Source organism: Bubalus bubalis, chromosome 1 (assembly GCF_019923935.1).
Source record: "Bubalus bubalis isolate 160015118507 breed Murrah chromosome 1, NDDB_SH_1, whole genome shotgun sequence".
In the NCBI taxonomy this organism is placed as follows: Eukaryota; Metazoa; Chordata; class Mammalia; order Artiodactyla; family Bovidae; genus Bubalus; species Bubalus bubalis.
The window spans coordinates 187,007,261-187,020,891 of NC_059157.1; the positions used below are offsets into that span (position 1 = coordinate 187,007,261).

Consider the following 13,631-nt stretch of genomic DNA (forward strand, 5'->3'; position numbering starts at 1 on the left):
TTCTAACTGTTGCTTCCTGACCTGCATACAGATTTCTCAAGAGGCAGATCAGGTGGTCTGGTATTCCCATCTCTTTCAGAATTTTCTACCGTTTATTGTGATCCACACAGTCAAAGGCTTTGGCATAGTAAATAAAGCAGAAATAGGTGTTTTTCTGGAACTCTCTTGCTTTTTCGATGATCCAGCGGATGTTGGCAATTTGATCTCTGGTTTTTCTGCCTTTTCTAAAACCAGCTTGCACATGAGGAAGTTCACAGTTCACATATTGCTAAAGTCTGGCTTGGAGAATTTTGAGCATTACTTACGTGTGTACATATGGTGGCTTTGGTGGTTTAGTCACTAAGTCATTACCAAGTCTTGCAACCCATGGACTGTAGCCCACCAGGCTCCTCTGTCCATGGCGATTCTCTAGGCGAAAATACTGAAGTGGATTGCCATTTCCTTCTCCAGGTGTGTATATATATGCATGTGCATATACCTGTGTGTGTATCCATGTGTATATATGTGTGTATATATACCTATGTGTGTATATACAGTGTGTATTTATTTATTTATTTGGAGTGGGTAGCCTTTCTGTTCTCCAGGGGAACTTCCCCACCCAGGGATCGAACCCAGGTCTCCCTCATCTTTACCAGGTGAGCCACAGGGAAGCCCAAGAACACTGGAGTGGGTAGCCTATCCCTTCTCCAGTGGATCTTCCCGACCCAGGAATCGAACCAGGATCTCCTGCATTGCAGGCAGATTCTTTACCAACTGAGCTGTCAGGGAAGCCTGTGTGTATTTATACATAAACCTGTTACATGCACACTTTTATTTCCCACAAAGACAATATAATATGAAGGTAACAGTCTGAAATCAATGAACAGTAATTAATGAAAACAGGAGCATGCACGTCTGTGACAGTGCCCCCACGCACCCTACAGATTTACGAAAACTGTTCTGCTAGGACAGACTCAGTCTCCCAATCTTACCTGTAGATGGAGCGGAGAGAGCCGCACGCCATACAGTGAGCGCCCCGCGTCCTCAGGCGAGGGTGGCCCCGTGCTGACCAGGAACTGGATGGTCTCGCCCACCGCGTGGCAGAATACCACCTGCAGGAGGGGACCAGAGAACACGCAAACGTTACACCCGAGAGAGGCCAGCGTCCGCCTGACACGCGAACGTTACACCCGAGAGAGGACAGCGTCCGCCTTACCCATCTACATCTCACCGAACAAAAGAGCCTGGACTCCACAGATGAACAAGAATAAGAACTCAGTTTCAAATGTGGGTGCATATCTAGATGCATATCTTTTCTATTACACCAGAGCTTAAAAACTAGAAACAATATTTCCAATCTTTTCTCCCTGATGTATTCTCAGTTCAGTTCAGTCATTCAGTCGCTCAGTCGTGTCCGACTCTTTGCAACCCCATGAATCGCAGCACACCAGGCCTCCCTGTCTATCACCAACTCCCGGAGTTCACCCAGACTCACGTCCATCGAGTCAGTGATGCCATCCAGCCATCTCATCCTCTGTCGTCCCCTTCTCCTCCTGCCCCCAATCCCTCCCAGCATCAGTCTTTTCCAGAACTTGCCCAAATCTAGTCAGAATCTTTCCACACAATTTTTTTTCCTTTAAATATTTCTTTTTTTCTATTTCTTCATGCAGCTGATTTTTAAATTTCCTGGGCAATTTATTCATACGGAGTGAAAGCCATTAGCCATCATCTCTCACTAAAAAAATGAACCTTAAAAAGAAAATTAGTTATGGATGTTTACAGGTAAAAATTTTTAAAAAGTACCCAGAACATAAGAAATTGTTTCTATTTAAATATATTGTAACCTATTGGGGTTTAAAAAGATGTGGGGATAATTCAAAGAACTGTGAAATATTGAACGGTTACAAAATGATACAGTCTTAACAAAAATAGAGCTGTTAAAATGAGCTCATTTAAAAACCTATGAGACAAAGCAATTACATCAGGAACAAACCAGACCATATTCCTGACATAAATCACAAAGCACTTTAGAGAGAGGACTGTGAATGCTGTTACTGCAAAGGGAAGCATTCAGTCCCTGCCAGCGAATCCCCTACAAGAGCAGACCTTCCAGAAGGAGGGACTGGCCACGCTCCTGGCAGGATGCCAAGCGAGCCCAGCCCAAGCTGACTATGAGGCCAGGTACCAGGTGTGCCTGCTAGAGGGGTGCTGGGGAGGACTAGGGGTGCCTGGCAGGGGGCCAGCGTGTCTGGCCAAAGCCAAGGCATCAGAGGCTGAGAGGAAGGCAAGATGGACCCCCACACTCCCAAGGGAACAGCTGACCCCCACATTGGATGGTGTCACTTGGGAAGGAAGGAAAAATTCTTTAATTCTCTGGTGGATTCAGAACCTAAAATACCAAGTAGAAAGATTAACAAAATAATTACTTTGTCGGGGCAACTGCTATTTCACAAAGTTCAGGCTGAAAACATGTCTCCCTCCCCTCTCCTGATCCCTGGCTCACTGGCCCCCTCACAGGCATAGCTCCACTCAGAGCCCACCTGCCCATCGAAAAATGACCTGACCTGTACTACACAGGGAGCCCCCAGCAAGGGGTCCATTTCCAGGGTCCACTATAGAAGCTTTTGGCAGCACAGGGTTAGAAAAAGAAAACCCTGCCTTTTCTAAATACGGGCAGAAAAGTGCACAACCCTTGTCTTCATCCGTTGTTGTAAAGGCCCTCTCTGAGGACTGACTTATGAGGATTAGTTACATCTTTATCATGTTATTGCATCTCCAGAGTTCATCAAAGGTTGGAACAAAAAAATGTTTGTGTAAGAAATGTCGCCTATTCACTTTAAAAATAAATGCTCTTTAAACAGTCCTTGTAGGAGGAATGTATTTTGATGCCGGATGAGTTACACACACACAAATGACATGATAGAAAATTCTGTCCTTTGTCTCAAGAGTGGAGGTCATTTTACTCCTTAAAATAAAAAACAAAAAAAAAAAACAGTGATTGGTTGACTTCTGTTATTTCTATGGAACTTTCTATATGAAGCTAATTAGAACGTCACTGAGAACCTTGACAGATTCATTAGCGCCCTAACTCAAGGCAGAGTTTGGTTTCTGTTTGTATTCAGTTCTACAAAAAGCTGGACCCCTCTGGTCCCACCAGTTCATGGGAAATAGATGGGGAAACAGTGGAAACAGTGTCAGACTTTATTTTTCTGGGCTCCAAAATCACTACAGATGGTGACTGCAGCCATGAAATTAAAAGACACTTACTCCTTGGAAGGAAAGTTATGACCAACCTAGATAGCATATTCAAAAGCAGAGATGTTACTTTGCCAACAAAGGTTCGTCTAGTCAAGGCTATGGTTTTTCCTGTGGTCATGTATGGATGTGAGAGTTGGACTGTGAAGAAGGCTGAGCGCCGAAGAATTGATGCTTTTGAACTGTGGTGTTGGAGAAGACTCTTGAGAGTCCCTTGGACAAAAGGAGATCCAATCAGTCCATTCTGAAGGAGATCAGCCCTGGGATTTCTTTGGAAGGACTGATGTTGAAGCTGAAACTCCAGTACTTTGGCCACCTCATGCGAAGAGTTGACTCATTGGAAAAGACTCTGATGCTGGGAGGGATTGGGGGCAGGAGGAGAAGGGGACGACAGAGGATGAGATGGCAGGATGGCATCACTGACTCGATGGATGTGAGTCCGAGTGAACTCCGGGAGTTGGTGATGGACAGGGAGGCCTGGCGTGCTGGGATTCATGGGGTTGCAAAGAGTCGGACACGACTGAGCGACTGATCTGATCTGATCTGACCAATACAAAGTTAAAAGTAACTATAAGAAAAGAAAAGAATCTTCCTGTCAGTGCAGGGGACATGGGTTCCACCCCTGGTCAGGGAAGATTCCAGATGCCTCAGGGCAACTAAGCTTGGGTGCACCACAGCTGCTGAGCCCAGGTTCTGCAACAAGAGGAGCCACTGCTAAGAGAAACTGCAAACCACAACCAGAGAAAGCCTGCGTGCTGCAGTGCAGTCAAAATAAATCCATTAATTAATTTTAAAAAAGAATGAAAAAATTTTTTTAAAAAGCTACCCCACTGCTTCGTTTCTGATACACGGATAGCTGAAGCACCTGACTAAAAGCAATTAAACCAATAATCCAGCATAGATTTTAAGACTTTAAAACTTCTAGAATACAAGCCTCAAAGGTCACAATTACCATTCACATCACATCTGGAAACTAGGTGTAATCATTGACAATGGGAGACCTTTTGCAGAGATCCCTGGAAGGTCTTCCTGGCCCTACGCCAATGCTCTCAGTAACACCTGTCATATGGACCAACCGTTTCTTGGCCTCTCTTCAGTGTTCAGCTGAAAAACCTAATTAAAACAACTATCTGATCAGTTTCAAGATGAGCAAACAAAATGCCCCCACCATTCCTACGGGTCCAGTTGGGAGGGATAATGACCAGGGCCAGCCTCTGCTCCTCCACCCTGAGAGTAAAAGTCCCATTTGTCAAATGGACCAGAACAAAATGGAAAAGAGATTTTAAATATAAGTAATCTTCTTTCAGGGCATTATGGTGTTTTATACACAATGGGGATTAAATGATCTCAACCCAGGCAAATATTGGCCGGGCCATCCCTGTAACCAAGGGGTCCCCTCTGGAATGGCAGAAGGCAGGATCACCCGATGCAAGGTCAAGCAGACCCTTCCAACCAGTGCCAGAGTGACCAGGGTTGATGTCTATTAAATACAGACAAACAGGTAGAGACCCCGATCTTGACCCTAGAGTCTTCCTACCCCAAACACAGACCTGTTCATAAGGCTCCCTTCTGAAGTTTATACATTGGGTCCTCAGAGCATCCCAATTATACCGAGCTGTTTGATATGGCTCGGGCTTCCAGGCGCATGTGTGACAAGTTACTTTACTCTCGTCTGATTCTCTGTTGTTGTTTAGTCACTAAGTCATGTCTGACTCTTTTGTGACCCTATGGACTATAGCCTGCCAGGCTCCTCTGTCCATGGGATTCTCCAGGCAAGAATACTGGAGTGGGTTGCCATGCCGTCCTCCAGGAGATCTTCCCAACCCAGGGATTGAACCTGTGGTAAAGAATCTGCCTGCCAATGCAGGAGATGCAGGAAACACGGGTTTGATCTGTGGGGCCATAAAGAAGGGTGAAGGACGAAGAACTGATGCTAAGTTGTAGTACTGGAGAAGACTCTTGAGAGTCCCTTGGATTGCAAGGAGATCAAACAACTCAATCCTAAAGGAAATCAAGCCTGAATAGTCATTGGAAGGGCTGATGCTAAAGCTGAAGCTCCAATACTTTGGCCTGATGTGAAGAGCCAACTCATTGGAAAAGACCTTGATGCTGGGAAATATTGAAGGCAAAAGGAGAAGAGGGCAGTAGAGGATGAGATGGTTAGATAGCATCATTGACTCAATGGATATGAGTCTCCCAGCAAACTTCAGGAGATGGTGAAGGACAGGGAAGCCTGACATGCTGCAGTCCATGGGGGTCTCAAAGAGTCCAACACGACTGAGTGACTGAACAACAACACTACCAGGAGGCACTGTTACTACATAATGCAGCTTAATTTGGGCTTTCCTTGGCTTAAAAATCTGAGAATGCATTATCCTCCGTGGTCTCTATGCATTAAAAGACACTGCCTTTAAAATGAGGGCAGGAGAGAGCTGGGTCTTTTCCAGGCTGGCTGTTAGTGTTCTACTCAGTCATATCTTCACCATTAGCCACTGCCTTGTGTTCCAACTCACAAGCAAACCCCCAGCTTGCCCGAGGGTCCTTTCAGCAGTCTACACCAGGCAAAGTTGAGCTATTTCAAGTCCTGAAAGATGATGCTGTGAAAGTGCGGCACTCAATACGCCAGCAAATTTGGAAAACTCAGCAGTGGCCACAGGACTGGAAAAGGTCAGTTTTCATTCCAATCCCAAAGAAAGGCAATGCCAAAGAATGCTCAAACTACCGCACAATTGCACTCATCTCACATGCTAGTAAAGTAATGCTCAAAATTCTCCAAGCCAGGCTTCAGCAATATGTGAACCGTGAACTTCCTGATGTTCAAGCTGGTTTTAGAAAAGGCAGAGGAACCAGAGATCAAATTGCCAACATTCGCTGGATCATCGAAAAAGCAAGAGAGTTCCAGAAAAACATCTATTTCTGCTTTATTGACTATGCCAAAGCCTTTGACTGTGTGGATCACAATAAACGGTAGAAAATTCTGAAAGAGATGGGAATACCAGACCACCTGATCTGCCTCTTGAGAAATCTGTATGCAGGTCAGGAAGCAACAGTTAGAACTGGACCTGGAACAACAGACTGGTTCCAAATAGGAAAAGGAGTACGTCAAGGCTGTATATTGTCACCCTGTTTATTTAACTTCTATGCAGAGTACATCATGAGAAATGCTGGACTGGAAGAAACACAAGCTGGAATCAAGATTGCCGGGAGAAATATCAATCACCTCAGATATGCAGATGACACCACCCTCATGGCAGAAAGTGAAGAGGAACTCAAAAGCCTCTTGATGAAAGTGAAAGTGGAGAGTGAAAAAGTTGGCTTAAAGCTCAACATTCAGAAAACGAAGATCATGGCATCTGGTCCCATCACTTCATGGGAAATAGATGGGGAAACAGTGGAAACAGTGTCAGACTTTATTTTTCTGGGCTCCAAAATCACTGCAGATGGTGACTGCAGCCATGAAATTAAAAGACACTTACTCCTTGGAAGGAAAGTTATGACCAACCTAGATAGCATATTCAAAAGCAGAGATGTTACTTTGCCAACAAAGGTTCGTCTAGTCAAGGCTATGGTTTTTCCTGTGGTCATGTATGGATGTGAGAGTTGGACTGTGAAGAAGGCTGAGCGCCGAAGAATTGATGCTTTTGAACTGTGGTGTTGGAGAAGACTCTTGAGAGTCCCTTGGACTGCAAGGAGATGCAACCAGTCCATTCTGAAGGAGATCAGCCCTGGGATTTCTTTGGAGGGAATGATGCTGAAGCTGAAACTCCAGTACTTTGGCCACCTCATTCGAAGAGTTGACTCATTGGAAAAGACTCTGATGCTGGGAGGGATTGGGGGCAGGAGGAGAAGGGGAAGACAGAGGATGAGATGGCAGGGTGGCATCACTGACTCTATGGACGTGAGTCTGAGTGAACTCCGGGAGTTGGTGATGGACAGGGAGGCCTAGTGTGCTGCGATTCATGGGGTCGCAAAGAGTCGGACACGACTGAGCGACTAAACTGAACTGAACTGTGTTCCAACTCACAAGCAAACTCTCAGTTTGCCCGAGGGTCCTTTCAGCAGTCTACACCAGGCAAAGTACCTGAGGGCTGATTCAGCCCAGATTCCATCTGCCTCCCTCCAAACAAACAGGTGGCCCTCCCAGAAGCTCTGCCCCCATTTGAGGCCCGCAGGGAGGAATCTCTCACCTGCCTTTGGAAAGACCCTGCTTCAAAACAGTTTCACAAGTTGTTAGAACTTTAGCATAAATACCAGGCTAATAGGGCACCTGGAATTTCAAGTCATGCAAAACAAAAAAAAAAAAGTCAATTAGTTCCATGGTGGCTCAGTGGTAAAGAATCTGCCTGTCAATGCAGGGGACACCAGTCCCATTCCTGGGTGGAGAAGATCCTATATGCTGCAAGGCAACTAAGCCCGTGCACCGAACTACTGAGCCTGCGCTTTAGACCCCAGGAGCTGCAACTATTGAAGCCCGTGTGCCTACAGCCCATGCTCTGCAACAAGAGAAGCCGCTGTGAGAAGAAGCTGTTGCATTACAACTAGAGAGTAGTCCCCGCTACAACTAGATAAAAGTCCCTGCACAGCAATGAAGACCCAGCACAACCAGAAGTAAATAAATAAATATTCACTCATCCAGAAAAAAAAAAGTCAACCAAATTTCCTATTTGCAACTACAACTTCGTGTTCCACTACCCTGGCAAAGGAGAAGAGGGTGGCAGAGGATAAGATGGTTGGATGGACATGAACTTGGGCAAACTCTGGGAGATGGTGAGGGACAGGGAGGACTGGCATGCTGCAGTCCATGGGGTTGCAAAGTCAGACATGACTCAGTGACTGAACAACAACACACTTGCAAAGCAAGGGGTTCACCAAGGTTTGGAGAGAGCAGAGGAGACCCCGGAATCTCTCAGAGTGTATTTTAGTATATAAATGTATAACAGACAGCCTTTAGATCGAAAAAGTCCATGTGCTCAGAATACACAATTCATACCCAGGGAGTGTTGCAGGGTTCCCCGACATATCAAGTGGAATAAGATTCTGGGGGAAATTCCAAGCAAATGCCTCAATCTGTTTGTTGCTATGGTTTCATGGAAGCAAAGGTTGGTTAGTGCCTTTCAGTTCCCCTTTTTCCATCTTCCCTCTTTCCTGGGGAGGGTGGGAGCTTAAGTGAAATGATAAACGTAAAATGATAATAACAAAAAAGGAAAGAATAATAGTAACAGCACCATTTACGGTGTATCACAGTCAGAGCCTGTTTCTGGAGGCTGACTCGGGTTCAGTTACAGCCTCTGCTTATTCACTGGTTCTTGGTTCCCTCACAGGCCTCTCTCTGCCTCGGCTTCCCCCTCTATACAAAGGTCACGATGCTTCCTTGGGTGGAGGAGAGCTGTGGGTGCTAAGAACAGACAGAGCCCGTATAGCCCAACAACATCAGGAGCAGGTCCCTGCAGGTACTGCACAGGCAGGGGCCAGGCAGGGGTTCACCTTTACAGACACAGCCCGTGGCTCAGAGGGAGAAGGAAATACCCGACAAGCTCGGTGCCAGCCTGGATCTCTCTGACTTCTAGATCTTACTCCAGTCTGCGTGGATTGTTGTTTATTTAAAACTTTAACCTGAAGCTGATCGCTGCACCATTAGAAGCCTCTATTTATTTACAAATGACACAGACAACAAAGCTAATTCACACTCTTCAGGGGTAGGGCCACCCACCAAGGTAAACATCACTGCAGTCCCTCAGCACCAATGATTGTCGCTTTCCCTGGTGAGCCTTCAACATACGAATCCAGTTTACAGGGACACTCAGCACGCTTGCTAAGGAAACGTGCGGCCTTTGCAGCAGGTGCCTGTCCTGCACAATCTGCCTGACCCCGGTTCATGTTCAGGGGGCTCAAATGCTGCCCGTGTCGACCTCATGCCTCCACAGGTGCATCAGGAGGGGCCACTGCTGCCACCTGAGGGCGAAGGGCTGCTCTCGGGCCACTTGCAATACAGAAATTAAGTCTCCATCTTCTGGGTCAAACATTCTGGAGCAAAGCTCTTCCAGGACATGAGCAAAGAGAATGCAGCTGAAACTTGTTGCTCTTGTGTAAGAGTGTAATTACAGTCTGGGAGAGAGAAATGTGCTTGGGGCGTGTTGGGACTGGAAGGGAGGACACGGAGAGCCCTGCAGAGAAGTTGAAGGGCGATGCCTTGCTCCATGAGTGCTGCAGACAGGGGTGCTTCCAGTCGCCACCTGAAAAGATGCCCTTCCAGAGGAACGCAGGTGCCCTGTCCCAGGAGCACTCCCTTAGAGAAATACCCCAGCCGCTGGTAGGCTTGTCTCTTGGGATAAATATTTGGTGGTGTCCTCAGCTCATGGCACACAGCTTCTAAAACCCTTGGAATCTCCGGAGTGATAAGAATGTCTTTTGGATGCTAAGGGGATTACTGGTGGCTGGGGACCTAGATAACAACAGGAGGCAGGCAGGAGGTCAGCACAATCAAGGCGTGATGAGAGGGGAGAAGCTTTGCCATCTGGAGCTCAGGGGAATGGACAGGGACTAGAGATGGGATCACAGACCCATGGCCTGTGGTTTAATCAGACGTCCTCTGTAATGGAACCTCCATAAAACCCTTTAACAATGGGGTTCAGAGAGGATCTGGTCCTGGAAGGGTGGCACATATAGAGGGCATGGAAGTTCCCGTCCCTTCTCCCTTCCCTGCTCCAAACACCTTTGCCATTGGGCTGTCCCTGAGCTGCGTTCTTTATAAGACACCGGTAATGGCTCAGAGGGTAAAGCGTCTGCCTACAGCGTGGGAGACCCGGGTTCAATCCCTGGGTCAGAAAGATCCCCCAGAGAAGGAAATGGCAACCGCCTCCAGTACTCTTCCCTAGAAAATCCCATGGACTGAGAAGCCTGGTAGGCTACAGTCCATGAGGTCACAAAGAGTCAGACACGACTTCAATTTCACTTTCAATAGTAAGGAAGGGCTTTCCAGGTGGCTCAGTGGTAAAGAATCCTCCTGCAGTCCAGGAGACCCAGGTTTGATCCTTGTGTGGGGAAGATCCCTTGAATGGCTGCACACTCCAGTTTTCTTGCCTGGGAAATCCCATGGACAGGGGAGCCTGCAGGCTACAGTCCATGAGGTCACAGCAAGTCAGACACGACTAAGCAAGTAAACAACAACAATAGTAAGGAAACTGCTTTCCCAAGTTCTGTGAGCTGTTCTAGCATGAGGAGGGGTTGTGGGAACCTTCAACTTTATAGCCAGTTGGTGGGTACAGGAAGGCCAGACTTAGGGTTGGCATCTGGAATAGGGAGCAGTGTTGTGGGACTAAGCCCTTGATCTGAGGGGTCTGCACTGTACTTAGTGCCAGAATTGAATTGAATTGTAGGACACCCAGTTGGTGTTCAGAGGATTGGAGGACTGCTTGTTGGGTGAAAGAAAAAATGCACACATTTGGTGTCAAGAGTCACAAGTAAACCACTGAGAGGTCCCCATTCAGCCCTGGCTGCAGGGTGCGGAATGTGTAGCTCCCATGGGTCCTGGCTGCAGGGTGCGGAATGTGTAGCTCCCATGGGTCCTGCAAGACGACTCTGATGCTCTGACCTATGCAAGACCTCACTCTCTGTGCAGGACTGGGGCAGGGGGCTTGCTGATGAACAGATATTTGCAACGGTGGTTACTTTGGCACACAGGGGTCTTCAGGGGCTACAGGAGAAAGTCAGAGCACAGAGCACTTGGAGGGCGGGGGAGGCCCAGTTCTGTTCTGGGGGGTCCTGCAGGGGGACTCAAGTTCAAACCCAAGTTGAGAAGGTACCCACAAAGGGAGACCAGCGCCCCATTCTCATCTGACCCAAGCCCCATTCAAGTCTTGATCCAAGATGTGGCTATATACCAGCCCCCTTGTCTAGGCAGACTCCTCCTCTTCGTTACCTCAAACGCCATCCACACGTCCCTTGTCAGGGCTGAGACAGGAGGATGAGAAACACAGACCCTGATGCTCTGAGGGGAGCAGAGAAAGGGCAGGGTGGGGGTGGGGGTGGCGGTGGTGGTGGATGTCCTAGAATCTCCTGTCTGTATTCCTTGGACACATTCTGTTTGCATCCTGAGGTTCTGCTGTGGATTTTCCCTTCTCAGGAATTACACTGCACAGAGAGAACATGTGACGGTGCTGGTACAGGATTCAATCTAAGTTTGGAGACCCTGGGGGTGGCTCAGACCCTGAAAGGAGGAAGGCACTGTCATCAGCTCCTGCGACAATGTCTGTCCTTCATTTAACTTGTGGATATTTGGGAATCTCCCATGGGGACACGTTACAAGAGAAATTGACTAGTCAGGCTTGACTGCTTTGCAAGCGGGTACCCTGAAATGGGCTGTGATCAGCCAAGATGCACATCCAAGAGAGCAAGAGGTTGCGTACAGGATCCAAGCACCTGGGGGTATCCTGCTCCCCACTTCCCATGGGCCAGGTGGATCCCCACAGGGCGCCTGAGCTGGTTCCCTGGGACCACGACACTCAACCCACTTTCCTGCATTGCTCAGGGGGCTGGGTTCCTGCCCAAGAGGAGGGCCCTGATGCCAGCACAAAGGCACTGGCAGGCGCCCAGGTCCTCTCTGGCCAAGAAAACATAGGAGTCAAGAACTATGAAGAAACTTGTAAAAGAAAACAAAATCGTGTGCACTTTCCAGTAGTTTACTGGGTGAAAAGCTTCCTAAAACAGTGTGGACAGCTGCCTGTGGTCCCATCTGCAGGGAGCAAAGGAAGGAGGGCTGAGAGCAAGGAGGAAGAGGACAGACTTAAAAAACTTGATGCCGGGCTTCCCTGGTGGTCCCATGGTTAAGAATCCACCTTGCAATGCAAGGGACACCTGTTTGATCCCTGGTTTGGGAAGACCCCACGTGCTGGGGAGCAACTAAGCCCATGCACCACAACTACTGAGCCCATGGGCCGCGAGTAGCGAAGCCCGTGCACCTAGAGCCCGTGATCTGCAACAGGAGAAGCCACCACAGTGAGAAGCCCACACACCACAACAAAGAGTAGCCTCCCACTTGCCCCAGCTAGAGAAAGCCCGAGGGCAGCAACAAAGACCCAATACAACCAAAATTAAAAATTAATTAATTAAATGTTTAAAAAAGAGTTAATGACAGGCTTAAAAAAAAAAAAAAAGCCTGTGCAACTTCTATACATTGTTTTCAACTTTTTGATGGGTGTGCAATATTTCTGCTATGATATTAAAACAAACACAGTTTAACCATCCACTTTCCAAACGTTGCGTTTCTGGTACTATCTATATATCAAGACCTTTAAAAATGGTCTATGGCCATTTCTCATCCCTGCTCCCTCTCCAGCACCTCCAGGCCAGTCTCTGAGCTCTGTTCTCTTAATACTGACAGTGTCAGAAATCAGGGAACAGAAACCGTCCATCACAAAGGGACTTTAGGCTTATTTGCCAATAATAGGGCACTCAATCTGGAGAAGGCAATGGCACCCCACTCCAGTACTCTTGCCTGGAAAATCCCCTGGATGGAGGAGCCTGGTAGGCTGCAGTCCATGGGGTCGCTAAGAGTCGGACACAACTGAGCGACTTCACTTTCATTTTTCACTTTCCTGCATTGGAGAAGGAAATGGCAACCCACTCCAGTGTTCTTGCCTGGAGAATCCCAGGGATGGGGGACCCTGGTGGGCTGCCATCTGTGGGGTCACGCAGAGTCAGACATGACTGAAGTGATTCAGCAGCAGCAGCAGCAGGGCACTCAATCAATGCACAGGGGCACATCCCGAGCAGGGGACTCAGGTAGGCCAGGCCTATAGCAAGCTGCCCCCAGACCCCTAGCTTTTGAAACCTGGGCACTGCACCATCTGCTCACGGGGTCCCTTCCAGCTTTCACGGGCTGTGCTGGTGCCAGTATCCTGCCTTGTTGCCACCAGTTTTCTCCCAACATCTCCCAGGGATTTCCCATGCTTCCTGCAGGGGTTATGGAGCTCTGAGACTCCAGGATCCACCAGGGCATGGGGAGAGAGAGCCCTTCTGCATTGCCAGGGCAAAGGACGCTGGGTCAGTGCCTGGGTGACCAATTCTGGAGTCCATGGTAGAGCTGATTGTGTGTACCTACAACCCAGGAACCCCACACCTGCCCCAGAGATACTCCCAGGCTTGAGTCTGAGGACTCAGGAGACAGTTCAGGGCAGCCTCGCTGCACTTGTGAAAAAGAGAAAACCATCTCATTGTCCATCTGCGGAAGGTGGACAAAGCTGCCTGTGTCCACCCAGAGTCATGAACTGCAGTTCCAGCTAATGAACTAGAGCCCCAAAAACCAACCTGGGTGAACATTCATACTGCCATGTTCTTATAAAGAGAAAGCTTGTTGGGAAAAAGGACACACAAAACAATAAACATTTGAAATGCACAAA

General features: G+C 47.9%; 1 protein-coding gene across 6 annotated transcripts in view; it reads right to left on the bottom strand.

The window, feature by feature from the left end:
* Positions 1–13,631, bottom strand: part of C2CD2 (C2 calcium dependent domain containing 2) — a 66,229-nt gene that overhangs the window by 38,127 nt on the left and 14,471 nt on the right. For all 6 annotated transcript variants that reach the window (XM_006071530.4, XM_006071531.4, XM_025292170.3 and 3 more), the window contains exon 3: positions 972–1,091. In XM_006071530.4, coding sequence (XP_006071592.1) covers positions 972–1,091 — 120 coding nt within the window. The remainder of the gene's footprint in view (positions 1–971; positions 1,092–13,631) is intronic.